We start from the raw sequence: 15,519 nt of genomic DNA, 5'->3' as shown, positions 1-15,519 counted from the left end.
GAGGACAGCCGTGACTTGCGTACTGGTACCCTGGCACACATGGCTGACTTCATGTTAGGCTGCCTTTCTCGTGACCCTCGCGTTAGACGCATTCTGGCCACTACGGATTACTGGGTGTACACCCTGCTCGACCCACGGTATAAGGAGAACCTTTCCACTTTCATTCTCGAAGAGGAAAGGGGTACAAGAGTTATGCAATACCACAGGGCCCTGGTGGAAAAAGTGATACTATAGTTCCCATTTGACAGCGCTAGTGGCAGAAGACGCATTTCCGAGGGCCAAGTAGCTGGGGAGACGCGGAGATCACGCAGCATGTTCTGCGCAGGAAGGGGAACACTCTCCAAGGCCTTTGCCAGCTTTTGGCTCCCCAGCAAGACTGTGTCACCACTCCCTAGTCAAGGCTGAGTCGGAGGGAGCACTGTAAAAAGATGGTGAGGGAGTACATAGCCGATCGTACCACCATCCTCCGTGATGCCTGTGCTCTATACAACTATTGGGTGTCAAATCGGGACACGTGGCACAAACTTGCGCTGTAAGCCCTGGAGGTGTTGGCTTGCCCTGCCGCTAGCGTCTTGTCAGAGCGGGTGTTTAATGCAGCTGGGGGAATCATCACGGATAAGCGTACCTGCCTGTCAACTGCCAGTGCCAACATGCTTACACTCATAAAGATGAACAAAGGCTGGATTTCCCCAGACTTCTCTTCTTCATCGGCGGAGAGCAGCGGAACATAAAGATTCTTTTCATTGCAACCGCAGAAAAAAGCATTCTCTATCACCCTAAAAAAAGGGGGAATTAGCTTTGTCAATCACTCTCGGATATTAGTCCTCATACTCCTCCTCCTGAAACATCATGTCATCACGCTGAACTGCCAATTTTTCTGCGGCCCAAAAGGCTTTGCTTACAATTTTTTATCAATTTTTAAAAGTTTCAAAAGTTTTGATACTTTAACAAAGCCCAATTTATTCCACAGGGCTGCCTCCAGGCTCTGTTACAAATTAAGCAACAGCGAGCTGCATCTTATCTTTAAAAAATATTTATGGGTCTCACGTGCCCTCTCGGTTGAGACATTTTTCAGGGGTACACTTGTACACTTGGTACACTAATTTTTCTGGCCCTCGTCTATACTCTTATCTAACTTTTGCCTATACTCATGGTACACCAATGTTTCAGGGATTCACCTATACTCTTGCTATATAAATGTTACTGGGGTCTGCCTATTCTTCTGCTACAAAAATGTTACAGGGGTCTGCCTATACCTTTGCTACAGGAATGTTACTGGGGTCTGCCTATCCTTCTGCTACAGAAAATCTACAGGGGTCTGCCTATACCTTTGCTACAGGAATGTTAATGGGGTCTGTTTATACTTCTGCTACAAAATGTTACAGGGGTCTGCCTATACTGTTACTACAGAAATGTTACTGGGGTCTGCCTATACTTCTGCTACAGAAATGTTACAGGGGTCTATCTATACTTTTACTACAGAAATGTTACTGGGTTTTACCTATACTGTGGGTGCACAAAGACCTCCCATCGCAGTGTTTTACCTGTCTGGCACAAATACACTGACTGACTTGAGTAGGGTGCAGAGCGCAGATGGCTTTCCCCTTACGTTGTCGATTGAGGTATCTGGCACCTACACAAAATGAATAGGATGGACACAGGGATGTCCCATTGCTATGACACTCGCGGCACCTAGGGTGGCACAAGGTGTTTGCTGGGACCGAGCCTGACCCAGGGCCCGCTCACATACTTCCCACACAGACTATTTCGGGTCCTACCCCGGTCATGGTTTATTGGCCTTGTAATGCCACCTCCTCTCCAGCTTGGGGTCATTGGATCAGCACTGGGCAACATTTATTTTCTCTCGTGTTACCACAGTTATCTGCGGCACTGGTTTGGGCCAAACTAAAGGAGCGTTACTGCATTCATGAGATGTTCACAGATATGTAATATACAGCCCAATGATGTGCCAAGTTTCATTTGTTTATACTGTGTTAAAATTGAGTGTATATGTGTTTCTGTGATTCTGGTCAGCAGCCCCTGCAATGGGAATGTGATGCTGGAGGGACACACCCCTATGAGGTCAGCCTGCCTGTCTGCAGACACAGTATGAGAAGGAAGCAGGATGTGACGTCACAGAGAGAGCAGCAGCCATCTTTGCAGAGAGAGAACCAAGTGTCTGTGCTGCATTGAGAGTGTGTGGAGATCTTAGAGGACTTTCTGTGCAGCTAACCTGTGTGTAATTCAGTCCAGAGGCAGACAGAGTGTAAAGAGACAGTATGTTCAGTGGAGCCATGCTGAAAGGACTGTGCCCAGTGGCTAACCAGTAATACTGACATTGTGGCTGTGGACATTGCCACCAAAGCTAAAGACTGGCAGTGCTGTTGAGTACCAGACGGTAACTGCAAAACCCTGGCTTATATCACACCGGGGTGTATGGATTCTGCAGGACTGTCAGTGTGCTGAGCTATTTGCTGTTGGATCCCATTTCATCCATTTTGTTTTCCTGCCTGCTGAGAAGAATCTTATTGCCTCCGATGTTGTGATAACCGTGAGGAGAGGACGCTTCGCTATACAAGGAAGGAACAACATTGGGCCCCAACGCGCGCTTCTACAAACTGTAAGCAGTCCACCCGGACCACTGGTAAGAGGGGTGCGCACCCAAATGTGAAGTTAGGGTCAGTTAGGGATAGTTTTGGGAATATTGTTCTTTCATTGTCCGTGCTGTGGAGGTGGACATAGTAAACATAGAATATATTGTGAAATCTAACTTGAATTGTTCAAACTATACTGTGAATTTTGCTTGTCATTATTCCTGTTCTTTTACCATTAACTTGCCTTTATTAACCTGTAGTAAATAAATTTTTCTTAACTTGACCACCCCGTGTGCGTCCTTTCTGGTTGCGGAGACCAAACCACCTGCCTTGCTCTCGGTTCACAGATGTACTAGCATCGGAGTCTGCTTTTTGCCCACCATTGCTGAAGGTGTGTGCAGAGGCCTATGTCCTTGGCGCAGTGAAAGTCTGCCATGTTTGGGCACTGTCATTTCTTCATGTTTACTGTCTTTGGGTTCCTTCGACTCGCCTATGCTGTGGGTGCACACAGACTTCCCATAGCGGTGTTTTACCTGTCTGGCACAAATACACTAACTGACTTGGGTAGGGTGCAGAGTGCAGATGGCTTTCCCCTTGCGTTGTCGATTGAGGTATCCATCACCTACACAGAATGAATAGTGTGTGGACACATGAATTTCCCATTGCTATGTCACTCGTGGCACCTTGGGTCACACAAGATGGAGGCTGGAACCGAGCCTGACCCTGGGCCCGTTCACGTGCTTCCCACACAGAGTATTGCTGCATTGTGAAGATGTGTAGAAATGCTGGGCTTGCACCTGAGTCCCCTTTATGCCCACGTTTGCGGCACATGACAATTTTGCAAAGGAGGTGCCACGGGATTGGAATGATGATCGTACGTCAATTTATCATCGATTCTCAACAGCATTGTGGGCTATCTCCCCCCTTTCAAAGAGGGTGGCTGCCTGGCCCTGCCAACCCTCTGCAGTGTGTGCCTCCGGTTCCTCCTCATCGCAGACGCACCTAGAAATAGACATGAGGGTGGTGAGTGTGTGGCATGAGGGCAGCTGAAGGCTGCGCAGGGACACTTTTGTGTGCGCTGTGGACATTAAGTCATGCGGTTGGTTGAGCAGCATGTAACCCAGGAGAAGAGGCAGCAGTGTCACCCGCAGGCAGTGATTTCCTTGGTTGCAGGTAGAGTGGTGCTTAGCTAAGGTGTGCCTTGCTAATGAGGGTTTGTCCAAAGTAAAAATTGTTAGGGGGAGGCACTCTTGCCCCCATTGTGGCTTAATAGTGGGACCTGGGAGCCTCAGATGCAGCCATGCATGCTGTCCCTGCCCTTCCCTATCCGTTTCTGTGGTGTTTCCATGACTTATGGATATTTTCCAGAGTTTCACAAGTCATGACCTATGTGGAGCATAGGTCATATACAAAAATGCTTGAGTCGCCCATTGACTTCAATGGGATTTGTTACTTGAAACGAGCTCTCGAGCATCGCGGAAAGTTTGACTCGAGCAACGAGCACCCGAGCATTTTGGTGCTCGCTCATCTCTACCTATGAGCCTTTGCAATCTTAGCTTGGTGTAGGAAAACAAAATGTTTCTCAAAATGTTAATAAATGATATTAAATTTGTACGCCTTCTAAATCGTTAAAAAAAGCTAAAGTTTTTCAAATATGCATCCAGAACAGAGTAAACAGATGAAAATATATATCTCATAAAAAATTTGTACAGTATGTTTGCACATATTTGAGATATTACAATTGAAAATGTGAAAAAATGACAATTTTTTCAAAATGTTCCCAATTTTGGCGCTTTTAATAATTATACACAAATTATATTGGTCTATTTTACCACCTTATTGAAGTACAACATGTGGTGAAAAAGCAATGTCAGAATAACTTTTACATGCAAAACCTTACTAGAGTTATTCTATGTTAAAAGTGACATGTCAGATTTCCAAAATTTGATCACTAAGGGGTTAAAGGGGTGGTCTCGCGAAAGCAAGTGGGTCTATACACTTCTGTATGGCCATATTAATGCACTTTGTAATATACATCGTGCATTAAATATGAGCCATACAGAAGTTATTCACTTACCTGCTCCGTTGCTAACGTCCCCGTCGCCATGGTTCCGTCTAATTTCGGTGTCTTCTTGCCTTTTTAGACGCGCTTGCGCAGATCCGTCTTCTCCCTTCTTCTCCCTTCGGCTCCGCTCGGCAGTATCGGCATTTTGGCTCCGCCCCCTTGTACGCATCATCGCGTAGCTCCGCCCCATGACGTGTGCCGGTTCCAGCCTCCTGATTGGCTGGAATCGGCACATGACGGGGGCGGAGCTACGCGATGACGCGAAAAAGGGGCGGAGCCAAAACGCCGATGCTTCCAAGACCAGCCGAAGGGAGAAGATGCATCTGCGCAAGCGCGTCTAAAAAGGCAAGAAGACACCGAAATTAGACGGAACCATGGCGACGGGGACGTTAGCAACGGAGCAGGTAAGTGAATAACTTCTGTATGGCTCATATTTAATGCACGATGTATATTACAAAGTGCATTAATATGGCCATACAGAAGTGTATAGACCCACTTGCTTTCGCGAGACCACCCCTTTAATATAATTATCTATAAATTCTGTAGATACGTTAGATCATGTAAGTAGCCCTGGTTTGATTATTAAATTCTGCTTTAAAGATTTACATAAAAACTAGTAGGTCTCCCTCAAACAAGCGTTTGCAACAACGCTGCGTTTTTCAACGCTGCATTTACTGTGGTTTTAGCAGCACTAACATGCGTTTTTGTCAGCATTTTGTCTGCGTTTTCAGCACAGTTGAAAATGCAGCCTAGGAACTTGAATGCCAGAACTGTGTGAGGGAGTTCTTATGCTCACCTAGCAGGTGTTGTCCGAGTCCCTCCCCCTGCTCTCTGGCAATCTGGGCAGGCTTCTGTGCACTTGTCAGCACTGGCATAGCATTTCCTGGTGGTAAGCGGGTTCAAAAGATTGCTCTGATTTGCTGAGTCGCAGGCTCAGATAATCAGAGTCAGCGCTCAATGCACCAATAACAGCCATTTATTGAATGGCTGTGATTGGTTCATCAAATGCTGGCTCTGATTGACTGAGCTAATACTCGATGAACTAATAAGAGCAATCTCTTGCTGGAGACATAGTATTCAAAATCACGTTACCCACAAGAGATGCTCTGTCTGTGCTTACAAGTGCACAGAAGTGTGTCCAGAGCTCATGAGAGTAGCGTGAGGCAGTTGGACAGCCTCTGCTAGGTGAGTATTGTTTTTTTTTTCCACTTAGTGTTGCTTTTGGGGTACAGCTTATATTTTAAGCCTCCCCCCTACCCTCCAAAAATCAGAGTAGGAACCTGTGTTTAATGCTGCAAAAAACGTGCTGCGTTTTCAGCAGCGGTGAACTGCTGGCCATTCATGGCAATGGGTTAAACACAGCATTTAAAATAGCTGAAACACCCCAAAACAAAATAGACAGCGCTTGAAAATTGCTTATCTTTGAAGACCCATTGAAACGAATGGCAGCATTCTACAGCATTTAGTGCAGCACTGAAAACACAGCATTTTAGTTTTAAGTTTCTACTTCTTGCGAGCAGCAATGAATATGACAGCCTTATAGTCAATAAGGTCACTCACAACTTTTGTCTCCTTAACCTTACAGCAATCAATAACAAAGCCTGCTCCAACTAAAGCTTCCCTGGCAAAATCTTCAGTATATTTCAGCATATGTATCTTGTTTTTCCCGACTGTGAAATATGTTGTGTCTAAATCCCCAATTAACATGATGCATGCTCCAGGTTTCATGAGCCTTGAGAACTTCCCGAGTTTTCTTTTGTAATCATCATGATCTTTGCTGATAACATCTAGAAGCCAAGCACTGATAATGCAATCGGCTAGTGGTAGGTCCAGCGGTTCTATTATATTTTCTTTCTCAAAGTCACATTTCATAACATGTTGAACTGCCGATCTCATTTTTTCTTCTTTGTCCTGTAACTGGTCTCTGCAAGACATGGGGAAAATGAAGAAAGTAAATATCCCATCAACATCACTATGGGCATTACAGCTCAGCAGTTAGCGCTATAGATCAGTAATCTGTAGATTGTCTTCAAGTACTGGTAGAAAGACTTGAATTCAGCCAAGACCAGTGCACTAAGTGTCAGGCTTATACTTATATCTATAGACTAGCATTACAAATGTATTTAATGACCTTATTCTTTTTAGTATATTTATTAATGGCCTGGTAGAAAAAGTGCACAATAAAACATCAATATTTGCAGATGAAACAAACTATGTGAAGTAATTAACACAAGAGAGGACAGTATACAATTGCAAATGGATCTGGATAAGTTGGAAGTTTGGGAAGAAAGGTGGCAAACGAGGTTTAACTCTGATAAGTGTAAGGCTATGCCCCTTGACTGGAAGAAGAGGCCACCAACACACACTAAATGGGAGACCAATGGTCAAAACTGACCTGAAAAAGTATATGGGAATTTTAATTAACTGTAAACTTAACTGCAGCAACAAATGTCAGGTAGCTGCTGCCAAGGCAAATACAATCATGGGGTGCATTAAAAGAGGCACATTTGTACTGTAGCAATGATGACAATGACAGCTATTTTTTTCCTAATATTTGATCAAACATTTTACCTGTTTCCCTCTGTGTCTACATGAAGCTGTGTGGCATGGCCCCAATGAAATGCACCTGTACGTGTGTCCAGCCATCTTTTCAGCTCCATGATGCATCTGTCAGTGTTCTTCAGCACTATAATGTGTTTAAAAAACTCACAGGCCGCATACAAATGATGAATCATGGGACCAAGGCTGAGGTCAATCAAGATCTCTCCTTTAATGTGACCTGTTAAAATAAATTGCAAATATCAAAGCATCTACAGTAATATGTTAAACTCTCATACAGAGCTAGCTCCATTTATATGTGGGACTGTAGAGTCCCTGTGGTCCCCCCTTATGCCTTAACTTCTTTTATCCACCCACTATACTATACACTAATAATAGCCCAAGTAATGTTTTTTTGTCATAGTTTTTGCTTTATTTGTTCATGTCTATAGTCATAAACATTGCATAAATAGCTTTTTATTTACTTTCTACCAAAGAACCACCAAATGGTGAACTGTACCATCAGGAAAGATTTGGATTTCTAGACCGTGGAGGGAATTATCTATATGATAAAACCCATGCTAGAGACGGATTGCATCTTCCAAAGATAGGAAAGCACATATTTGGCAGGCTCCATCCTACACTCATCAGAAGAGCTTTAAACAATATGAGAAGGGAAATAAAAGGGCAGTCAAAAAATATGCAACTAATAAATACAATTATGAACCTTGCTATTAGAAGTGGAAAAAAAACGAAATCCAAAAAAAGAAAATCAGAAGGGAAGGAAAGTAGAGGAGTAAGAGACCCCAATCATTAACTAAAATGTTTCTATACAAATGCACAGAGCATGAGAAACAAACTAGAATTAGAGCTTCTAATAAAAGAAGATAAATGTGATGTCATAGACATCACGGAAACTTGGTGAGATCATACACATGTTTGGAATACAAGTCTTATTTATAAGAAACAGATTTAATAAAAATGGAGGAGGTGTTGCATTTTATGTTATGAAAGCCTACATCTCCACAGAGATTCAAGCTTCAGAGAAAAGTAGTTCTGTAGATACTGTTTGGCTAGAAATACATGTCAAGAGCAACAGAAAGGACACCATTGTAGTCATTTTCTTTCAGCACAGGTAGAAGATATGGATGAATTCTTTCTACATCAGATGGCCAAGTTCCCAACAAAGTATGACATAGGGATCATGACAGATTTAAATTATCCAGGCATTTGTGGAAAATCTCTCAGCCAAAAGAATTAGGTCCAACAAATTCTTATTGCTCTCTTGCTGACAACTTTTTCTACCAAAAGGTAGAAGAGTTCAGCTCCCAAGCCAACTGTATACACAGCATATGCTGGGGACATCTATATATATCCTAACTGCATGGATTATCTGCAGTTAGGATGTGTAAACAGTAGTTGTATGTGTGTCAGGAAGGGGTTAAAAAAACACAGCAAAATGCAGGCTCAGAAATCCTAAGAGTACAGATTAGTGTCTTGAAAACATTTTTGAAAAAAATTAAAATCTACTTTTTAACAGCACTGTTAGATACATTTTAGTTCAATGAGTTTAATTGAAGAGCCAAACCTCCAAATTTTTCTTAGAATATTTGGAGGTCTGATTTTTAGACAATTTAATAGTCCAATATAATTTGTGTATATTTATTAAAAGCGCCAATATTGGGAAAATTTTGAAAAAAATATAATTTTTTCACATTTTCAATTGTAATATATCAAATATGTTCAAACATACTGTACAAACTTTTGCTAAGATATATATTTCCATCTATTTACTTTATTCTGAATGCACATTTGAAAAACTTTTATGTTTTTTTTAACCATTTAGGAGTACAAATTTAACATTACTTTTCAGCATTTTGAGGAACACTTTGTTTTCCTGCACCAAGCCAAGTTTGCAAAGGCTCATGAGTGTCAGAATAATAGATACCCCAACAAATGACCCTATTTTAAAAACTACACTACTTAATGTATTCACTGAGGGGTGTCATGAGTATTTTGACCCCACAGTGTTTTTTTCCAGGAATTAATTCAATTTAGAGGAGAAAAATTAAAATTTCATATTTTTGCAAATATGTCATTTTAAAGACATATTTTTTTTTCTATAGTTTGCATGAAAATGAGGATTTACACCCCAAAATGGATCCCCCTGTTCGCTCTGTGTTCAAAAATATACTCAGGGTGGCTCAAATCTTATATCTGAGTGCACAACGGGGCCCAAAATGAAAGGAGTAGTCAGTGTCTTTCAGAACAGAAATTTTGCTTGAAGGCGTTTTAGGCCCCATAGCACACATGTAGAGTTCTTGAGCGCCCAAAACCATAGAAAACTACCACAAATGACCCCATTTTGAAAACTAGACCCCTTCACAAATTTATCTAGGGGTGTACTGCCCATTTTGACCCCACGGTTTTTGAATGAATTCAAACAAAGCAAAAGGAAAATTGTGATTTTCGTTTTTTTGGCAATTCTGTCATTTTAAAAACAGCTTTTTTTGTACAGCACACATATAAATTAAGACTTGCACACCAAAATGGATACCCCTGTTTGTGCTGTTTTCAGAAATATACCCATTGTGGCCCTACTATTATGTCCGCATGCACAACGGGTCCCAAAATGAAAGGAGTAATCAGTGGTTTTCACAACATAGATTTTGCTTGAAGATCTTTTAGGCCCCATAGCACACATGTAGAGTTCTTGAGCGCAAAAAACAACAGAGAACCCCTACAAATGACCCCATTTTGAAAACAAGACCCATTAATGAATGTATCTAGGGGTATACTACCTATTTTGATGCCACGGTTTTTGAATGAATTCAAGCAAAGCAAAAGGAAAAAATTGTGATTTTCATTTTTTTTGGCAATTCTGTCACTTTAAAAACAGCTTTTTTGTACAGCACACATGTGAATGAAGACTTGCACCCCAAAATGGATACCCCTGTTTGTGCTGTTTTCAGAAATATACCCATTGTGGCCCTAATCTTATGTCTCGATGTACAACAGGGCCCAAAATGAAAGGAGCAGTCGGTGGCTTTTAGAACATAAATTTTGCTTGAAGGCCTTTTATGCCCCATAGCACACTTGTAGAGTTCTTGAGCGCCCAAAACAATACAGAACCCCCACAAATGACCTAATTTTGAAAACTAGACCCCTTAACGAATTTATCTAGGGGTGTACTGTGTATTTTAACCGTACAATTTTTGAATAGATCTAAGCAAAGCAGTAGGAAAAAATTACGATTTTCATTTTTTGGGCAATTGCGTCAATTTAAAAACAGTTTTGTACAGCACACATATAAATGAAGACTTTCACCCCAAAATGGATACCCCTGTTTGTCGTGTGTTCAGAAACATACCCATTGTGGCCCTAATCTACTTACAGGACACATGGCTAGGCCTATAATGAAAGGAACACCCGTTGGATTTCAGGGTACAAGTGAATAAATTCCAGGTCCCATTGCCTACTTGTAGGGCGATTGAGTGGCTAAAACGATACGGAACCCCCTCAAATGACCCCATTTTGAAAACTAGACCCCTTAACAAATTCATCTAGGGTTGTACTGCACATTTTGATCCCACAGTATTTGACTGAATCTTATCAAAGCAGAAGGAAAAAATTATGATTTTCAATTTATTTGAGAATTTTTTCAATTTAAAAACAGTTTTTTTGTACAGCGTACATAGGAATGAAGACGTTCACCCCAAAATGGATACCCCCGTTTGTCCCGAGTTCATAAAAAACATACCCATTGTGGCCCTAATCTACTTACAGGACACATGGCTAGGCCTATAATGGAAGGAGCACCCATTGGATTGCAGGGTACAACTGAATAAATTTCAGGCCCCATCGACCACTTATAGAGCCATTGGGTGGCCAAAATGATAAGGAACCCCCTTAAATGACCGTATTTTGAAAACTAGACCCCTTAACAAATTCATCTAGGGGTGGACTGCGTATTTTTACCCCACAGTATTTGAATGAATCTAAGCAAAGCATAAGGAAAAAATTACGATTTTCAATTTTTTTGGCAATGTTTTCAATTTAAAAACAGTTTTTTTTGTACAGCGTAATTAGGAATGAAGACATTCACCCTAAGATGGATACCCCCGTTTGTCCCAAGTTCAGAAACATACCGATTGTGGCCCTAATCTACTTACAGGACACATGGCAAGGCCTATAATGGAAGGAGCACCCGTTGGATTGCAGGGTACAACTGAATAAATTCCAGGCCCCATTGCTCATTTGTACGGAATAAAAATTGACTCCCTAAAAATACCCCCCCACACACACACACACACACACACTCCGCGCCCTTTTTGGCTTTCCCTAAAACTTAGCTAAAAGTAATAATGTGAACTGTGTGGTATTTCTGAAGACAGGGGTTATTACGGAGGCTGGTTGGAATGGGCACATGGGGCAATAAAACTGGTATCCCCCCTCCTCTCATGCTTTTTGGGGTCATTTCTTGACCTCAATGGAGGGTATGGGGTGTAAGAAGTGGCGTTCCGTGAGTCTTCGTAAGCTTGCGGAGGTGCGGCGGTCTCACACAGAAGACGCTCAACAAGCTGCTCCTGAGGAAGGCGAGCATTCCCAGGTCTTCTTGTAAAATACGTATTACAGGTAGCGGTCTGAACAACGCCGGGCTAACGCAGCCGTAGGCGGAATCCACTTGCGGAGGCCCGCAGCGGATCCCATTTGTGAGGCCGGCTGTGACCCTGCGTACGGCCGCGTAATGTACTGCCCATAACTGCCTACTCACGCAGGCGGTCATGCGCAGTACACGGTTTTTTTGTTTGACTTTCCCGCACCGTCGCTTAGCGATAACGCGGGTACCCGCAGCCCGTACACAATGTAGTTGCGTATGGGCTGCAGGTATATCTGCAACCATGGAGCACAATAGGCTCTATGCTGCAGATAGCCGCAGTAAAATAGAACCTGCTGCGTTCTCTTTTCTGCAAGTGGATTACGCAATTCTAACCCACTAATGTGAGCGGAATTGTGTAATCCAATGCGATTGATCTGCATAATACCGCGGATCAGACGCATGCGGAATCCGTAATTCCTTTCTGGTCATGTGAGACCGACCTATGTTAGATCGCTACTTTTTTATTACGTGACCGGGGACTGCTCAACGAGGCCACCCGTCATTGCTCTAGGCTCTCAGCGACCAACGAGATTTTACGTTTCCTGGGCTCCCCGACTCCTGCACGTTTCCGGTATTTTGCCAGCGGTCACATGTGCAGAATCCGGGTAAGTTCACGGATGAGGATCGCGTCGGTTTTTTTTTTACTTTTACGTGATCGCCATTATCCATTGGATAACGGCGAACACGTGATCAGGAACCGCTCACCGCAGTCCCCCGTGAAATTCCCAGGCTCTTGGCTAAGTTTTGTAGCCAAGAGCAGGGAGATTTTAAGTTATCCTGGCAATCCAGGGCTTTTGCGCATGCGTCTGCCGCTTTGGCGACAGCCGCGTGCGCAGAAGCTGTGGTAAGGTCCGCGAATAAATCCGGGGGCCTTAGCTACGTAATTTCATCCTCGCTCATGGATATGATCCATGAGGGGAGATGAAATGTAAGCGTTTTAAACATTTTTTTTACTTTTTAAACTTTTTTTTTTACTTTTTAAACTTTTTTTTTAACTTTTTTACACTTTTTTTTAAATTACTTTTTTACACTTTTTTTTTCTTTAAATGATCACTGCTATCCATTGGATAACAGTGATCATCTTTGCAGTGACATCCCTCTGCTCCTGGCACATGGTAGCCAGGAGCAGAGGGATTTTAAATTTCCCGGGCCCTGAGCCTCTCTGTGCACGCACCCGATGTCAATCATCGGGCGCGCATGCGCAGAAGGGGACTCAGGTCCCGGAAGACTGGGACACCGCTGAGGACCAGGAGTGAGTATTTTCACCTCCCCTCATGGATCTGATCCATGAGGGGAGGTGAAATTAACCTTATTTTTACTTTTTTTAAAACTTTTTCGTGATCGCCGCTATCCACTGGATAGCGGTGATCGCGGGTCTGGGGACCTCTTGCCGCGGTCCCTGGGGACATCCCCTGGTTCCCGGCTACCTTCAGGGGCCGGGAACCAAGAGAATTTAAACTTCCCGGGGTTCCCATTCTTCTGCGCATGCGCGTGATGTCATTCATCTGCTGCGTATGTGCAGAAGAGCCGCGCCGGCTCCCGGAGGACCCATTCATCGCGACAGACATCGGGGAAGCTTGGTGAGTATTTTCAGCTGCCCTGATAGATCCGATCCATCAGGGCAGCTGAATCTTTAACTTTTAAAACTTTTTTTTTAACTTTATTGCGATCAGCGCTATCCATTGGATAGCGCCGATCGCAATGCCGGGGGGGGGGGGGGGGCTGACAGCTCCATGCTGTCGGCTACTTGTGGGCACTGACAGCATGGAGCTGTCACATCCATAGCCAACGGGGCTTTATTCTTTGTGGGACGCATGTTTTTACGTCCTCAGAGAATAAAGCCCACTTGAGCAGGACGTAAAAAGGCTAAGGGCTGGTCGTTAAGGGGTTAAGACTCCTGAAGTCTCTTCATCAGGTATGCTATTAACAACCTTGATGAAGAGATCTACTACATTTTTTGCTTTATATAACACACCTGATGATAATACGCATCAAGGTTTTAGAGGAGTAAAATAGGAAACAAAATTTTTTAACCAAATATAGTGTTTATACTAGTCTTTTCTGCTTTTAAATCTTTCTAAAACTGGATGCAGCAGAAGATAGATACTTTTTTAATACAGTAATGAAAAGACTGTCAGCACTGTACTTCAAGGAAGAAAGGTATTAAGCTCATTGATGGAGGCGAGGGAGCAGCAGCAGTTCCCACCGGCACTTACCACCAATCATCGCTATCCTAAAAATACAATTTTCCTTTGCATTTTATGAGTAGCAGTTGTTTAAAATAGTTTTAAGTTGTTTAAAATTAATTTAAGCTCTGAGAGGAGTTTAAAAAATTCCCCACCCTTCCTTACGGGTTTCAAGGTGCTGGGTGAGTGTTACATTAGGCACAATGTGATATTGATAATGAGATACATCTAGGGTTGTAGGTATGAAAATTGCTCTATAATAAAAGTATGAAAAAGTAAAACAAATAAACAAAATTTTAAAAATATATAAGAAAAGTTAAACATAGAAAAATACATACCAGCTGCGAAAGTTTTTGTAAGATTTTTAATGGGAAATATCAAGGACTCCTCTCCAAAGACCATTTCAGGTTTATCTGAAAAGTAAATCTCCAGGAATTGTCTGGAATCAAAGCCATCTACAGGATAGAGTTTACAGGCAGAGGAATCCATTGTCCAATCTTCACAGTCTGATAAGTTAGCACTGACTGAGTGACTGATTCTACACCTCAAGCTATTTATATGATTACTAGGAAATCAATATGCAATTCCTGTTACATATCACATGATGTGACAATCAAGATAGACTATTATAATAGCTTTATCTTAGGTTAGCATAAAGGCCCATTTACACGGGATCAATGTCGGGCAAACGATGGATGACACTTGCCCCTGTGTGTAATCGCATATCATATGCATGTTCATGTTATATAGTGTTTATAGTACATTTATGGAAGTAGAACTTGACAGTGGTGCTCTTCCATGGGCGTGACAGTCTTCTTGACTGTCAGCTGTAGAGGAAAGTATAGATGTCAGCACAGGCCCAGGAGAAGCCTGATGTTGACTTGCAAGTGTGAGAAGTGATGTTGATATGCCGAACTACCATGCTATAAGGAGTAGTTAAGACATAAAAACGGAAGAAATTTGGCACCAATGGGCAGAGTGCAGATGGTTTTTTCACAATAACTGTGAAAGTTAAATTTGGCTCATAGTTTATTAATTCTGATGGATCTGTTTTCACATGATGAACACAACTTGTAATTAGTCCCAGTGTTCCTTGATCATTCTTTACCTTTGTGTTTTTTTATCTTAGGTATCTTTGCAGGTGCTTCTCTGATCATGGCCTGCATACTGGGCAATTCTTTTATCTTCTGGGTTCACTAGAGAGGGGCAGTGCTGAAGGATGATCAATGGCTGATGGCTCAAGAACTGTATTGGTTGTATACTGCTTTAAATACCATCGGATTATATGTCACAGCATGGTGCCTGAGGTGTCCATGCAGGAAAAAGTGTAATCCACGCTTGCTTGCAGAATAAAATATATAATCTTCCTTTATTTAGACATATTTAAAATAGCCAGGTATACACATCTCTAAACCAGACACGTATCGGCTGCACAGAGCCATCGTCAGGCTGACGAAGGCTCTGTGCAGCCGATAC

The 15,519-nt window shown here is 42.5% G+C and overlaps 1 protein-coding gene across 1 annotated transcript; it reads right to left on the bottom strand.

Moving 5' to 3' along the window:
* Positions 1 to 5,120: 5,120 nt before the first annotated feature.
* Positions 5,121 to 14,571, bottom strand: LOC136632492 (nicotinamide N-methyltransferase-like). Its single transcript, XM_066607419.1, has 3 exons — positions 14,382 to 14,571; positions 7,231 to 7,438; positions 5,121 to 6,583 (listed from the first exon to the last, which is right to left on the bottom strand). The coding sequence occupies exons 1-3, from the start codon at positions 14,530 to 14,532 to the stop codon at positions 6,163 to 6,165; spliced, it is 780 nt and encodes a 259-aa protein (XP_066463516.1). The 5' UTR covers positions 14,533 to 14,571; the 3' UTR covers positions 5,121 to 6,162.
* Between the last annotated feature and the right edge of the window lie 948 nt (positions 14,572 to 15,519).

This window comes from Eleutherodactylus coqui, chromosome 6 (genome assembly GCF_035609145.1).
Source record: "Eleutherodactylus coqui strain aEleCoq1 chromosome 6, aEleCoq1.hap1, whole genome shotgun sequence".
NCBI classification, from domain to species: domain Eukaryota; kingdom Metazoa; phylum Chordata; class Amphibia; order Anura; family Eleutherodactylidae; genus Eleutherodactylus; species Eleutherodactylus coqui.
This window is presented reverse-complemented; position numbering and strand designations above follow the sequence as displayed.

Bases quoted from the DNA above. Each gene is read 5' to 3' on its own strand.
- LOC136632492 (XM_066607419.1), bottom strand. From the start codon at position 14,532: ATGGATTCCTCTGCCTGTAAACTCTATCCTGTAGATGGCTTTGATTCC. The intron at 7,439-14,381 runs GTATGTATTTTT...TTATTTTAACAG, and splicing joins TACAAAAACTTTCGCAGCTG to GTCACATTAAAGGAGAGATC. The intron at 6,584-7,230 runs GTAAAATGTTTG...CATGTCTTGCAG, and splicing joins GTAGACACAGAGGGAAACAG to AGACCAGTTACAGGACAAAG.